Source organism: Peromyscus californicus, unplaced genomic scaffold (assembly GCF_007827085.1).
Source record: "Peromyscus californicus insignis strain IS unplaced genomic scaffold, ASM782708v3 Scaffold_9__1_contigs__length_137607984, whole genome shotgun sequence".
Classification (NCBI taxonomy): Eukaryota; Metazoa; Chordata; class Mammalia; order Rodentia; family Cricetidae; genus Peromyscus; species Peromyscus californicus.
In genome coordinates, this window is record NW_026294617.1 from 113865985 (window position 1) to 113881658 (window position 15674).

General features: G+C 40.2%; 1 protein-coding gene across 3 annotated transcripts in view; it reads left to right on the plus strand.

Moving 5' to 3' along the window:
* Positions 1-14694, plus strand: part of Ppp3ca (protein phosphatase 3 catalytic subunit alpha) — a 291020-nt gene extending 276326 nt beyond the window's left edge. For 2 of the 3 annotated variants that reach the window (XM_052731090.1, XM_052731092.1), the window contains exons 12-14: positions 5921-6018; positions 8997-9026; positions 12035-14694. In XM_052731090.1, coding sequence (XP_052587050.1) covers positions 5921-6018; positions 8997-9026; positions 12035-12231 — 325 coding nt within the window. In that variant the 3' untranslated portion in view covers positions 12232-14694. The remainder of the gene's footprint in view (positions 1-5920; positions 6019-8996; positions 9027-12034) is intronic. The other variant, XM_052731091.1, reaches the window with a different exon arrangement.
* The last annotated feature ends 980 nt before the right edge of the window (positions 14695-15674 follow it).

Consider the following 15674-nt stretch of genomic DNA (forward strand, 5'->3'; position numbering starts at 1 on the left):
TTGTAGAAAGTGACATTGATGGTGGAAATGGGCACCATCTCTCCTGTACCTTAGTGAGCAAAACTCTGAGTCTTACCACCCTTCATTCCCCCTAAACTCTTGGGAAACACTCATTTCTGCAATGACTAAATAGCATCAAACCGTGAAAACTAAGCATGCATCAAAGACAATAATAAAGCAATACAGAGGGTTATCGCATTGTCAATATGGCATTTAATGGGAGCAAAAGAGAATTATGAGTGAAGTCATCTGAGAAGATATGCACCACCTACATGAAGAAATGGAATGAGAAAGTTCAAGGCAAAGAAGACATCAGAGGCAAAGATCCTTAAGCAGAAACAAGTTGAGCAGTTCTGAGGACCACTAGGAAGTCCTGTGGGGCTACAGAAATGACCTGTGGGGATAAATGACTATATGAAAATCCTGTGTTGAGTGGGTACCTCAGTCATGAACATTTGCAAATGTGTTATCTTTAGATTTACCAAACCATGCTCTTCTTTTTCTAACTGAAATCACTAGGAAGAGAAATAAAAACACCAAGGGTTTCCATATAAAAGTCCATAGAGAAAAACAAAACAAAACAAAAAAACTGTAGAAGCCTCAATATAAAAATTAAGTTCTCAAACCACATAAAAGTAGAAGAATCAGTGCTGTGGAATCCTATGCCTCTTCAAGGTCTGGAAGGTTCCTCCAGCCCCATGACTGTTGCTATCTATGATGATGTCCTGTGAGACATGGACTGCTTCAAACCTAATGATGACCAATGGCTTAAGATTTGCACATGTCTGTAGGAGACAAAAGCAAGGTTCATTCTCTTGTAGTCCATTCTAAAAGCATCTATGGGCCTTGTGTAGGATACAGGAATCACATCCACAGGAGCACAAACTAAGTTTAGTTTGGTGGGCCATGCTGAGCATTGAATTTGAAGTGGAATGTGAGTTAGGCAATTCTCATAGACAAGATGGAATGACAGACATATAAACTAATGTAAAGCCACAAAGCATGTGCTGCATATATAAACAGGTGCTGTACTGTGGCACTGGATGGAAGGAAACCTTTATATTTCCTAGGTGGGTTGTCTTTAAAGAGGCTATCAGTGGAAGAGGGCTGTGAAGGATAGGTTGGATTCTGGCAGGGAGGACTCTAGCAGTGAAGGTATTTCTGCAAAGAAGAAATCATGACCTAGTTAGGAGACATCATAAGGAGCAGTCACATGGTCCTAGGACCAGTGCTGATTGAATCATTGAAGTACAGGCTAAATGCTGGATGTTGTTCCCCATATTATACACATTTAACAATAATCCACCTAGCAAGCTTATAGGGCTGGAGTTGGCTTGCTTTATAACAGGTTCTATATATCCACACCTCAAGGAAAGGCAGTACCAATGTGAACCTCACTCAAAACTCAGCCATGTAGGCCAGAATGATTGTAAATAATGCCTGAAATCTGGCTTGAAGCAGTTCATGTCTCACAGGACATAATCATAGATAGCAACAGTCATGGGCCTGAGGAACCTTCCAGACCTTGGAGACGTATAGGATTCCATAGCATCGATTCTTCCACTTTTATGTGGTTTGATGAATTTTAGGTACATGAAAGCACTTAGTAGCAAAAGGCATGAAGGTGCATGATTTGGTAAAACCTGAGGCTGAAAATAAATGAACAAAAGAAACTCAAATCTAAATCCTCAGCATACTTTAATACCATGATGAAGTGTTTAATCTTTCTGTATGTGGCAATGAGGAGTCTTGGGATGGTTCTCATGGAATGAGAGGCATGTTATAACCCATGCCTTAGATATATGTATGATTATGACTGGATTGGCTAGTGAGATAACTGTGTGTGTGTGTGTGTGTGTGTGTGTGTGTATATATATATATATATATATATATATATATATATATATAGAGAGAGAGAGAGAGAGAGAGAGAGAGAGAGAGAGAGAGAAAGAGAGAGAGAGGAGATCCCTTGCAGCAGATGTGCAGGCAAGTCACCTGAGATCTGCCAATCACAAATAGGACATATGACCTGCTTCAAAATGAACAGCATGCAGAGGCAACAGAATTAGAAGCACTGGGATGGCAGCAGTGGTGGTAATTTGGCTTTGGGGGTAACTGTATAGTGTTAGTATGAGCTTGAGTAGGCCTGGACCATGGATAGCAGCACTTTGCAAGCCAAGGCCAGCTTGTGGAGTGAGCAAACATACGGACTCATCCTGGTAGAAATTTTTTAGCACATTTTTCTGTATACTGTATACTCTCTAATACACTTTTAAACAGCTCTCCACTGGTAAGATCAGCTGGTCTCGATTCTGTTCTCTCCTGCAAGAACCTTTATCTGTGCAATGAATGATAAGGAAGAAAACATACTATGAGAACAGCCTACAAAACCATAGCCTAGGTGATGGATAGGATACTGTTATTTATTGGGATGACTAGTGTTGTACCTGGCAGAGCCTTTTTGTTGAGGCAGGTAGACATTCCACCCTAGAGTTTCAGAGAGACGTGCAGAGAAAGGGGTGACAGTGGTATAAACTGCTGTTCTTGCTGACAGAGAGAATGGAGTATCTGAGAAAGATCAAAAAGAACCTCTGCATAGTGCCTTTTAATAGAGATACATCATGAGCCACATCTGTCTTCTTAAATATTCTAGAAACTCCCATAAAAGAAACAAAAACACAAATGCCCAGAGTTCCCTAATTCAATGTATGATCAGTATAATATTTATGAGGAAGTCCCAGCCTAATCTTCTATCCTACATCCTGGAAAATTGGCACATTGTTTGGAAGCACACCCTTTGACCTAGAGTCACCATGCCTCCAGTAGTTGAAAACTATTAGTGGCTGGGGCTAGAGAGAGGGGACGGTCCATCAAGGGATTGAGAAGGGCACATCTACAAGAACGTGATGAATGGAATCAAGGGGGACTTTTGAGGAGGTCACACTCCTCGGTGGAACTGCAGAAGAAAGCAGTTCTCGGGCGAACCCAGCAGAGATGGGTGGAGTTCAGAGTGAAGATGCTCGTGTGAAGCAGGAGTGGGAGGCTGAATTGCAGGGACCAGGAAATGTGCCGACTGAAGGGCAAGAGGCAAACAGAAAAGGGCAGGCAGATGGCTGCCTTCTGTGTGAGGACTTGTGCGTAGTTTACGATTTAATCCTTGTCGCTATAAATGTGATTTTATAGAGGAGAAAACTGAAGCCCAGAACAGTGAAAGGCATTGTGACCTCCCTTATGTAGCTGGAACTTTAGCCAGAGATCAGCTGATTTCAAGGGGGTGATTTCTAAAACAAACAAAAAGCTCTCAGTAACTTTGGTAGAAAAATAAATTTTTGAAAATTGAAAAATTACTTCAGATCACCAGAAAACTGTCATCAAAATGCTAACAATCAAATGATCACTGACCATATTGACTTCTAATGTTCATTTTGTTTGAGCAACCCTAATTAAAATGGGATTTGATGCCTGGATTTATTTGGTGTATAGAAATATTTGCCCGCCGTGAGGCTAAAACCTGACTTTGAATGTGAATATAAAGGTAAGTTGTGTTTGTTTTTGTAGAGGTACTCCTGAGTTTTCCAAATCTGCATTAGTATTCAAGATGTCTCTTTTTTACATAACCTAGTGGTTTGACATCAGAAGCGTAAAAAGGTTGAAATTCCCGTATGACTGTAAACAGTGATTAATTGGCTGGCTCAATCCTAATATTCATGAGTAAACTATACAGTTAAGGAGAGAGATATCTAAACTGTGCGTCAGAGCTGCCATTATCCTTTCAATTTTTAAAACACTCCTTCTTCCGGTAAATACTTGCTGAATATGGGCTGTATACATGATGTTGATCCAATGTATGTACTGTGATGCAAGCATGATCAAAGCAGAAAGAAACCCCTATTCTGCAGAAGCTTGAACAGTAGAGAGTGGTCATGAGAGACCAAAAATAAACAGTAGAACAGGTAATGTGAGGCATGGGGCATGAAAGTGGTGTTTGGAGTGACGTTAGAAAGGAGGCTAGAACAGTCATTTGAAGGCAGAGGGAGTGAGATACGCAGACAATCTTGGGACAAGGCTGACTTAAGGACAGTGCCCTAGGATAAGGTGTGCTGTCTGTGTGAAGGACACTGATGGGAAATGCACTCTGAGAGCTGGGTGAGAGTGGAAGAGTGTAGGTAGGGGTGCTGTTCTTTTGTGGTCCCAGTGAGCATCAAGAAGCAACAGAATTGACACTGCTCTTCAGTGTCTTCAGTCAGTCTGCTTTTTCATCTGAAAATAGCTATGGGCAGAGAGGGCGAACCTGTGAAAGATGGAGCAGAAAGGCCTTCTCCAAGACTGTTGTAATGAAAATAAGAGATGCTAGTGGTTTGTAAGAGACTACCACAAAGGGCCATGTGTTGCATGGTGCTCTTCCTATGGAATACCCATAAAAACAGCCTGCAGAATATAATGGAGGTGTTGCCCAGGGCTGAAGGAAGTAGAGAATGAATAACGGCTAGTGGGTTCAGGGGTACTCTTGGATCAAATGATCAACTGTTATAAAGTCGATTGGGGTGAACACTGTACAATCATCACATCCCTGAGGATAGGTAGATGAGTTGACTGTGTGGCCTGTTGACATTTTTGATAAATGAAATGGTGGGGTCATGAGAAGCACTGAGAGAAAAGGAATGCTTGGGGATGGAGAATCAGTGGAGTGGCTGTGGAATGTGGAGGTGAAAGTATCAACAGGATGATGCTATAAGCTGAAACAGCTGGACAATGGAATCCCAGTTTCTGAACTGAAGAAAGGTAGCAATCTAGGGATAAATTCTTTTTTAGTCATGTTACTTGGAACTTACTCAGTACTATGTATATATATGTGTATATCTATGCACATTAATAGGTTGTTCCTATTTCATAGTTCTATTTTTTTTTTTTTTTTTTGGTTTTTTGAGACAGGGTTTCTCTGTGTAGTTTTGGTGCCTTTCCTGGATCTCGCTCTGTAGACCAGGCTAGCCTTGAACTCACAGAGATCCTCCTACCTCTGCCTCCTGAGTGCTGGGTCATAGTTCTATTTTTTAACCATTGAGTCTGTTAGTAAGTCAAAGTGATTGTTAAATGGTAAGCTTAATTAAAATAATGATTCATTTAAAACAATTTTAAAGCCGGGCGGTGGTGGCACACGCCTTTAATCCCAGCACTCGGGAGGCAGAGCCAGGCGGATCTCTGTGAGTTCGAGGCCAGCCTGGTCTCCAAAGTGAGTTCCGGGAAAGGCGCAAAGCTACACAGAGAAACCATGTCTCGAAAAACAAAAAAAACAAAACAAAAAAAAACAATTTTAAAACAGGGTCATATGACTATTGAAGGAATTTCTTGTAAGTAACTCTGTGAGGGAGGAAGCAGAAAAGTAAAAGCTCAGAAATGTTACCAGCTGCTTGCGGACCACTTACCGTCACTCTTCGTGTCTGTCACATGACCAAAGGCCTTCAGGGGCCCCTGAAACAATCCCCAGGTTTCTGACCCTTAGATAAGATTCACCTCTCAAATAGATGGGGTTCGCCAACTGTTCCTGCGCCCCTCACGACAGAGCAGGCCTGTACATACTGCACATCCACATGCACTGCTGCTCACTGGGTACACAGTCCTTGCTGTCACTGAAGATGCCCAGCGGTGCCTTGGTTTTGTGGTATGTGGTTACAAAGGTAGAAGCACCTTCTGGATCTTCAATATGCAGGAGACCCTTACGCCACAATTGCATAATGTGACTTTATCACTGAAGTTGTTTATAGAATATGCCCTCTGTATAAATACGTAAAAACAGATTGTATTTTGAATAAAACAAAAGATCCACAGAGCCAATGTGAGGTAAATATGTGTTCTTACATGTCTTTTTTTTTCTACAAAAGAAAGCAAACGTTCACTCCCACAACTGTTTTGTGTCTTCCAGAGAAGAGAGTGAGAGTGTTCTGACCCTGAAGGGCCTGACCCCGACTGGCATGCTCCCCAGCGGAGTGCTTTCCGGAGGCAAACAAACCCTGCAAAGCGGTAAGCAAGCCCGGTGGTATGACTGGGAGCACATGGCCAGCTGGACCAGTAGAACCTTGAGGTCCTCATTCAACTCAGTCTCCTCTTCAGTTCTTCTTGGCTGGAAGAAGGGCTCAAACCCACACGTCAGCTTAATCAGTCATGTCGAACCTGAAAGCACCTCATTCACTGCAGTCCACCCGTCCTCCCTCATTAGTACATGCATCTGTTATCTTCAGGCCTCCTTGTAGGACAGCTCATTGAGGGTACATGTGCACACAACAGTAGGCTTGACTCCTTGGAGCGCCTCTCCGTCAGCCAGCTGATGAGTGTAAGTTTTCTGTGACATCCTAATAGTCTACTTATCGACATGGCTGATGAAATATACACACAAATATATATATATATATATATATATATACATAACTATAGATTTTTATTGGGAAGAATATAAGAAGGGTAATTTAATTATCCACTTAAGCAGAAATGAGACTTACACAAGCCTTTTCTCTGATTCATCAGAAATACAAAAAGTGATCACAACCGCATTTTGGTTTTGTTTTTTTAATAATGACATCTTTTTGAAGTAGACATTTTACTTTATAGTCATAACTGGCTGGACAAGTATCATCCAGCATAACTTTTTGTGATGATGGGAATTTTTTATGTCTGCAAAGGCTACTGGTGACACAGAACCATTGAACAGTTGACATATAACTAATAGCCCCTAATTTTCAATAAATTTAACTTAAATATTCACATATAGCTAGTGTCACCCATGTTAGACAACACAGTTATGTATACTCTTTCTTCTGTTATGAATGTTCTTTTATCAATTTAATTAACATTATCACTAATTAGAATATAACTTATACAATATGGAAATTTTGCTTCTAGGTTAGACTTCAACAGAAAAAAAAATTACAGGAAGAATATACTATAGTATGTTAATACAATCTCAGCCTCTAGTTTATTTCTCCCCTGGATCTTTCTCATGTTTTCTTTCCTATCCCTGTCCTTCATCCTAAAAGACTCAGGTATTTTACCATTACAATTTTAAGACATTTCTTCCACACAACACATAATGATCAACTTATGAGCACAAATTTGCCAAATCATCACACTTTAGGAAGAACAGTCATAACCTTTATTTTTGGATAATCTTCCTCAAAAATCACTGCCTTTGAGTTGCCACAAAAATTCAAAAAAGGTTTAGTGAAAGCAGGAAAATCTATAGTAGTTGAGGTAGAAATCCCTCTTTAAATCTATAGTTAGAAATTCATCACTTCTTAAAAACAAAAAAAAAAAAAAAAACTTTTCCACCAGAATGAACACACTGAGAGACCAGCATAAGGAGACCATGGATATGCCCAGAATGCACCTCTGCCCAGCTGATGGAAAGCTGCAGCTCCTAATGAGCTCAGCAAACAGCAGAGGCCCACATGCCATCAGGGACTGACTGCAGACGGCCTGGGCTGAGGACACATGAGACTGTGTGTGTTTCTCCCCCAGCAGTGCTGGTGTGGTTCCAAGGTTCTGGCTTTGCTTCTAAACCTAAGATCTTTATGTCTTTACAGTGCATAGTGTCACCTTCAGATGGTCACCTGTGTGTATTTGTAGCTTCAGTTACTCCAGTTTCTTTTCTTTTAAACCCATCTGTTTGTGTTATTCTATGTTGAATTCACACACACACACACACACACACACACACACACACACACACGAGAGTTACAAATTACAGACTTCATTTGTCCTGAGAATTTGACAACTCAGTATACAGTTGAAACCAATACCTTGCCACTGCTTCACGATTCATATCTGACTCCCTGCCATTGGCGTGAAAGCAGAAGCTGCTGAAAGCTTTGGCATTCAGCTCTTCTCTGTAGTTATGAGGAATTCAGAATGCATTGTTAACTGGAATGCATATGTGACCATTGTTGTAGTTTTAAATTTTTAAGTTATGAGGAAATGCAAATTAAAGCCCAGGGATAGAATATCATCAATGTTAAGCATTTTAAACTTAGAGAAAAGTTTAATATTTTAGCATTTAATTAAGGGAACATCATCTAGCCATAATAGTACAAAAAAACTCATAAACCTGCACAAGGACATTGGAGAGCCTAAGTAAACAGAGGGCTTACTTGACCTCTGGAATTACTGTTTCAGTGTATCATTATACTTTACTCAAGGACCGCAACCTTGAGACACCCTGTTCCTGAAGATACTGATGGAATTATTACTGCTCCTGCCTTTTCCCCACTCAACTTGCAACACTTTAGGAACTTCATTTCCAAAAATAGTATTGCAGCAAGAAAAAGAAAACAGCCCAGACTTAGCCTGCCTGGCAAAAGATTTCCAGGCCTTATCATTCCCTCTGTGGTTCCCTTCGTCTCCCTGACCTCCCCCTCCAGAATTTGTCTTTTAAGACTCCTAAGTGTTTGCCACCTAGACAACTTGATTTTATGTCCCTTACACCCCCACCCCACCCCCATGCATTTGTATCTCTAGAGGAAACACTACCATTTACTGTTCAATAACATAAAGTATCTCACTGATGTCACGGCCCAGCTCCCAGCTCGCCCTGTTCCTCTGGCATCCAACTCCAAATCACCAAGCGTGGATTCTAAACTGCTCTTAGAATCAGAAACACGTTGTAGATTTTCATAACCCAGTCGTCAATTAACCCAAATAGCAGAAGTCTTTTCTGTATGGTTCCCTAAAGGACTTCATCATTGATTAGGGAGCCAGGACCTCAAGCCAGCCATTCATTCCCTCAGGTGTATGCAGGCCCTGACTGACACTTCTCTCTTCCGTGGTGTTTTTGGTTTTTTTTTTTCCTTTCTCTGTAGCCTTTCTGTCTAGTTGTCTGTGCCAGAAGCCAGCACTTAGAGGAACATTAGTCCCCAGGTCCTTTGCTGTCACTGACTTGTTCTTAGCCTTAAAAAAAAAATCCTCTGCTCATTTTCTCATTCATTTTGCACCCCCTTTCTTCTCTTCAGCTACTGTTGAGGCTATTGAGGCTGATGAAGGTAAATTGGCCAGTCCCCTTTCTGTTGTGCCTGCAACAGATAAGGGCTCTGCTGGGTGTATTCATTTTTTTTTTTTTTTTTTTTTTTTTTTTTTTGCTGTAGCTTGTACAGAGTGTGTGGGTGTTGGGCTAACAGTTGTGGCTCAGTATTAACCGAAACGTTCTTGCTTTAAAGGGGAAAATGTCCTTCTATGGTTTGTTTGTTTGTTTTTTCCCTTAAAGCTATGTTTGACTTTTGTATACAATGAACCTACTCTAATCTCAGAAAACTAAAGGATTATATATATATATTTATTATAAATTTCTATATATCATGAATGATGTGGGGTGGGGGTTATGGCAGCTGCTTTGACAAATGACATGTAAAATGATCTGCTTTGAGCTGAACCATCCCTCCCTCAAATCACTTCCAGGTAGGACAGAGACAAAAGAGAATAAAATTCAGTTGAGTCTAGTCTTTGCAAGCTTGCAACCACAGAAACGCTTGGTAATGCTTTGTTATGGTTCAACATCACTCGTGTCTCTAAAATATTCCAACGTGAGACAGACGTGTAGAGGTAAACTTTTATCCTTGTCAATGTTGACCAACTGATATGTGTAAGAAAGTTAGCACTCACAAAATATTATGAAGAGCCCAAAAAGTATCTGTGGCAGTGAAGTGGCCGACAACAAGGCTATCGGGCAGACAATGAATTAATGATCCCGAGGGTCTGCTCTTTGCTAGGCCTCTTGCTAGGAGCTTCGGAGGAACTTGAGAATGGTATATCTCTAACTGATTTGGAGCACTACTCAAGAGCAGTATTGTTGATACCTTAGTCACAGTGTTTAACTGAATGCTGTTTTACTACGTGGTTACATGATAACTGCACATGGAACTAGTTTTGAATATTATGCGTACCACATCCTCTGGGATTTTTTTAAAGCATAATTTGAAGTTCCCCTTTAAAACAAAATTCTTCAGTTGTATTTTGTTCTTGCAAAATGACTTATTTTCCACAAATTGTGTGCATATATAGTCCTTTGGTGTGATGTAAAAAAAAAAAGTGTCACTTTAGCCTTACAATTTGCTCATGATTTGGATATGGTAGGGGAAATGACAGTGATGTAAGAGAAAAATACAACTGTTTCCTAAATAGCAGTGAGCAAACTGCTATTTATGTGGGAATTCTCCATTCCTCTTGGCAAAATCTAATCTGCAGTGTGCATTCCTGTTGATAGTCTGGCTGTTTTCTGTGACTCTGTGGCTCTGTGTTGTGTTAAGTATACTCCCAATGTAAATTGCTAACCCCCACTGTTTGACCAGCAACTGGAGCAGAGCACTTCCTTCCACGCAGGGTAGACAGATGCGATCAGCAGTGGAGCCCCATCCTGAACTAGGCTCCGGCCCATTAGATGTGGCATTCCTATGTTCCCACCCTATCGGCTGCAAAACCTAGAGCCTCCACTTTCTTTTAATGAATGAAACAGTTTTATGACTTCTCACGACCAACTTTTGGCTATGAGATGATGCCATTTAGAAAAAGACTAGGCTATCTGTTATTTTTTTGCCCCATAAAATAATTGAATTCATTTTCAGGGTGGGTGCTCATTAGACAACTCCATTATTTTTCAGTTTATTACCAAATTACAGAATTAAAAAGCTTTGCTTTGGGCCTTGGTCTTTCCTCATCTCCCCATGTTCTTCCTCTCACATCTGACTAATCACCATTATGCTAACCTGAAAATGCAGATGGGAAACAATTTGTTGTTCTTTCTAATGATCTTTTAAACAACTGTCAATCTTTTAGGACTGTCATCTGTACTAGTGAGAGGCTGCACATTTGTGTAAGCTGCTTTCCTTTTGTCCACCAAAAGTGGGGAGGAGAGAAGTACTTTGAGATTGCCCTTAATAAGCTGTGGAGATGCAGCCCAGTTCAGCATTGGTGATTGGCCACCCGTCCGTATCAAGCTCACACTTCACGGGGAGTAAAGCAAACTGATGTCATTGGTTCCCCATCTGTGCCTTTGGCTTTCAGCTCACTGGTGGTGCACCCACTGAGGAAGTTTGTACGTTTTTCAGAAATGCCTCTCGTATCTCTGTAGCATACTAAGGGTCATGAGAAGAAAATGCAAGAGAAGTCAAGGTTTTAATTAGAAGGACCAAAACCAATTCATTTTTACTAAAAACTGTGAAAAGCATTCACCTTTGGTTCTTCTTCGGCCACCACTTAATATTGTCCTACTGAGAGTGACTTTTCCTTGGTTTAGGCAGTAATGGGTGCCAGATGAACATCAGTTTGACCTGTTTGCTGCTGAAGGGCAAAAAATGCTTCTCTCCTTAGTCATCCGATCTTTATTTTTGAGTTTCTCTTACTTTCTCACCCATTATACATAGGCTTCTAAGTGGGAAAACAGCTTGTGATTTCATTTTTTCCCCATACCATTGAGTGGAGATCTTTGCGGGATTTGGAGATAGAAAAAAAAAAAAAAAAAAGCATCCCTGTCAATTCCTTTTCTAGTTCCTTAGACCTTCTGTTCTAAGCCATGGCTAGAGTTCCAGGTAGAGCAGAAAGGGCTTCCACTGAAGTTGCTGTCACTAGCACGGTGGTAGGGTAAGCATGGGAGAAGTGTAGGCTTTTTTAGCCCAGGGTGTTAATGGATCATCACGCCAGTGGTGTGGCCAGTGTTGCTGGATCCAGAAGCCTGCCCCTGGAACAGCTTTTCCTTTATATATCCACTGTGGATTTCTGTGATCTAAACTTTGATGAAGACAAGAAAAATGCTTACATCTTAATCACTTCAAGAGGACATTTTGGTTGGCAAGAGACATTGGCTGTTTCCAAACCCCTGGTTCCCTCCAGTATGGTAAGGGGTTTGTCGTGTTGTCTTCAGGTCCCGTCACGTTGTTCTCCACTAAAGGATTCCCACCCACCACGAAGTCTCTAACCTCACCCGACGCAGCCGCGGTGCCTTTGTGATGCTCCACCTAACCTAACCCTCTCTCTCTTTTCTTAATGATTTTCTGTTTAGCTATCAAAGGATTCTCACCACAACATAAGATCACTAGCTTCGAGGAGGCGAAGGGCTTAGACCGAATTAATGAGAGGATGCCGCCCCGCAGAGATGCCATGCCCTCCGACGCCAACCTTAACTCCATCAACAAGGCTCTCGCCTCAGAGACTAACGGCACGGACAGCAACGGCAGTAATAGCAGCAATATTCAGTGACCACCTCCTGTTCACTTTTTTTTTTTTTTTTTTTTTTTGAGCTGCAGGTCATGATGGGATTGCTGCTTCTCAGCAGTTGGATGTTCTTGCCTCGGACGGTAGCTTGTTTGCTCTGGGGGCCAGGAATTGGATTCAGTTTACACTATCACGAAAAAGAGAGGGAGAGAGATAATAAAAAACTATATTTTGGTGAGGGTGGTGATTAAACACCTCTTTTGGGTATGCCTTTAAAAAAAAATGCTTCTAGGAAAAAAGTTTTAAAAAGAAAGCTAATGCTAGTCTATACTGCAATGTTAGGGGAATGAACATGTTTTCCTACTACACTGGGGACTTCTAGATAGGTTAATGAAAGGCCTTTTATTCTGTTACTGGACACGAAAACTTTGTCTAATTTCTTATACTCTATTGTACGTTTACAGTTGCAGCACTAAAAATGGATGACATCAAACATTTTTAACAACAACAGAAAATGATGTACAAACTAAATAAGGACTATTTATTGATAATGTTTTGCTACTCTTGTCAGAAAATGGCTATAAACTGAATTAGGCAGTCTTAAAAAAAAAAAAAAGAAAAAAAAACCTGGAAAAAAAGAATGTTGCAAATTTGTTAAAATGCCAAAAAGGACAGTTTAATTTTGTATAGCTCGTGCTTACCTCAGGCTCCTTTAGTTTGCTTGAATGCCCTTCTTTCCATAGAACACTTATTAATTTGGCAGTGAATACATTTTCTTTAAGTTTTAAAAAAAACTGGAATAATTACACCCATCTTTTTTGCTGTTTATATTTAGGGGTTTTGTTGATAAATCAAGTCTTGGTTGTGGCTTGCTGAATTCAATATTTATGAGTGGTGCATTTTTAAGTATAGTGAACACGACACCATAGTGCAGTGACGAAGCATCTATATTCTGTAAAAAACAAAAACAAAAAAAATCTGCCTATGCATGTTTTTTAAGAAAAAAAATAAAATGGCTGTATCGGCCTGTATGGGACTGTAATGCGCTTAGTGGTCTGACATATACTGGAAATGTATGTATACTGGCGTACTTTATATTCTCTACAATGCTTAATGCCTTTGAAATTTTGTAATCAAAAGAAGCTTTGAAAAAATCTAAAGGGGAGAGTATTCTTAAAAGTTTTTAACATAGGCTTGTCAGTGCACACATAGATGGTTGGCATGTTTAGCAAACTTTGTGAAATTTAAATAAGTTTGTAGTTACATGTGAAACTCTAAATGCATGGTAACCGTTACTGTCATAACAGTTTAGTTATTTCCTTCTGTTCTGTCATGTGCCACAAAATATGTACTTTTTTCACTTTTTTTCCCCTTTGTATATTAGTTACGGGTTACAACTGGTTCATTCTGAAAACAACAACAAACAACAAAAGTCCATTCATATTTTTTAACAATTGTATAAGTGCCCAAGTCATTCACTACAGCCTAAAGCCTTGCCTTTGTAATTTGACTTCTGAAATGTTGGCAATCAAAGCATGCACCTGTAACAATGACAAAGAAAAAGCATTTTATATTACTACTCAATAAAATGTGCATGAACTTAAAGAACGCTCATCCTTTCACTGGGTCTGCTGCAGGGAACCGTGTGCACAGCCACCGTGGTGTTCTCTGGGTGCTGGCTCTTCACCGCCCTGCACACTTAGGACAGGCCGCTCCCCAAGGGCCTCATGATCTGAGGAGTGCTACCCACTTCTGCTGGAAGTGTCTTGGTGGACTTGTGTCTCAAAAATCAGGCGAGAGACGTCTACTTAAAGAGCAAATGCCATCTCTTGGCTCCCTTGAATGCAAGACCTATTTAAGAAACTAGAGCATTCCTTTTAATTGAAAAAAAAAAAAAGAAAGAAATCATCTTCAGTTTGTTATCAGGTTGTTTCAGTTGTATGGGATGCCCTCCCTGCTATAGCAAAAAGGACTAGTCTCCTAAGCACATTTCCATCAGAGCAGAACTGCAATTGTATTGAGGTGAAGTTTGTATTCCCATGCTTTTAGTCATTATCACATGGAGATTTAGGAGACACCACATTTCAGTTTGTTTCTAACATTGTTCATTTTCCAGTGCACTTTGTTTATGTAATAAATTATGCCTATTATATTAAGTAATAAGACTATGACGATTAGTAATAGAGTGTACCAAAACAAAGATACATTCGCTGACAAAAACTTCCCCATGGTTATTTGAATGAATCAAAACGTTTTTCCTGTGGATATTTCTCCATCTTCAAACAAAAGTGGCATCCAAGGAAAACAGATGCAACTCGCTAGAATGGTGTGAAAGAAATGGTGATTCTGGTACCAATTTGTATATTTTCTTTCTTCTAACTGCAGAGAAAATATCCCAAAAATATCAATAATTATTATAATAATCAGGTTTTTTTGGATTCCTTTCTTTTGCAAATTGTGCTAAGGAAACTATGGCATAGAAATAAACATTTGACATTGAAATAAGCAGTTGCTGTGAGTATTGCTTGTCTTTTTGCTCAGTGTTAGGGAAGTGACACTGTATTTTTTCACTTAATAATTTGATCTGTCAAAGGAATTAATATAGAGCTGAAGGTCTTCTCCAGAACCAACAACACTTACAAATACTTGATAGTCCTGTCTCTTTGAGATGTGGACCGACTATTGAATTCATGCATTCTCTTTCTGGGTGCCTGGGTACAAACACACACACATGGATGGGTACTCACACAGCCACACTCTGATCCCCAAGTTGCCTTTGCCTCTGCCAGAGTGACTCACTTATCACAAGGTACCAATTCTGCTGAATTTTTATGTACTGTTTGGAGTTCTAAGAGCTAGATCTGCTAGTCCCACCACAGCAGACTTTCTCGTCTGAAATATAGCCATCTTACATGTATTTTCAAAAAATAAAAAAGAACTTGAGAGACTCAACTGTAATGAGAATCGAGTGTGGTATCTCAGTATGTCTGCAACCCATCACTTAGGGTCACTGTGAACACTGGAGTAGTCTATGCCATCTGTCTGTCCATAGTCCTGTGATGCTGTGAAAGCCCTCTGAACTATTTTGTCCTGAAATATTTGCTTTTTGCCCACCCTTATTGTACCCATGTGAGATAATTTTAATATGCATCCATTTTCCCTATCCTTAAATTGGACCTTTAAGGTAAAGTCAGCTACATGGATGGGATAGTCTGTACAGCCTTACTTAAGAGTATCACACTTAAACTTGAGTATTTCGTGTCTGTCACTCACTGGACCCCTTAAATTGGACAAGCCAGAGATCTCTAAAGCTGAAGATACTCTCGTTACAATGGTGATATGGCCATCTACTTTATTGCGTAGGCAGCATGTTTCTGCTATGCCCCCCTCACTGTGGTATGTTCGTATTTTTCACTCACATTCATGTACATGCATATGTATACATACACACACACACATACACAACCTCTATGTCAGGCAGTCCTGAC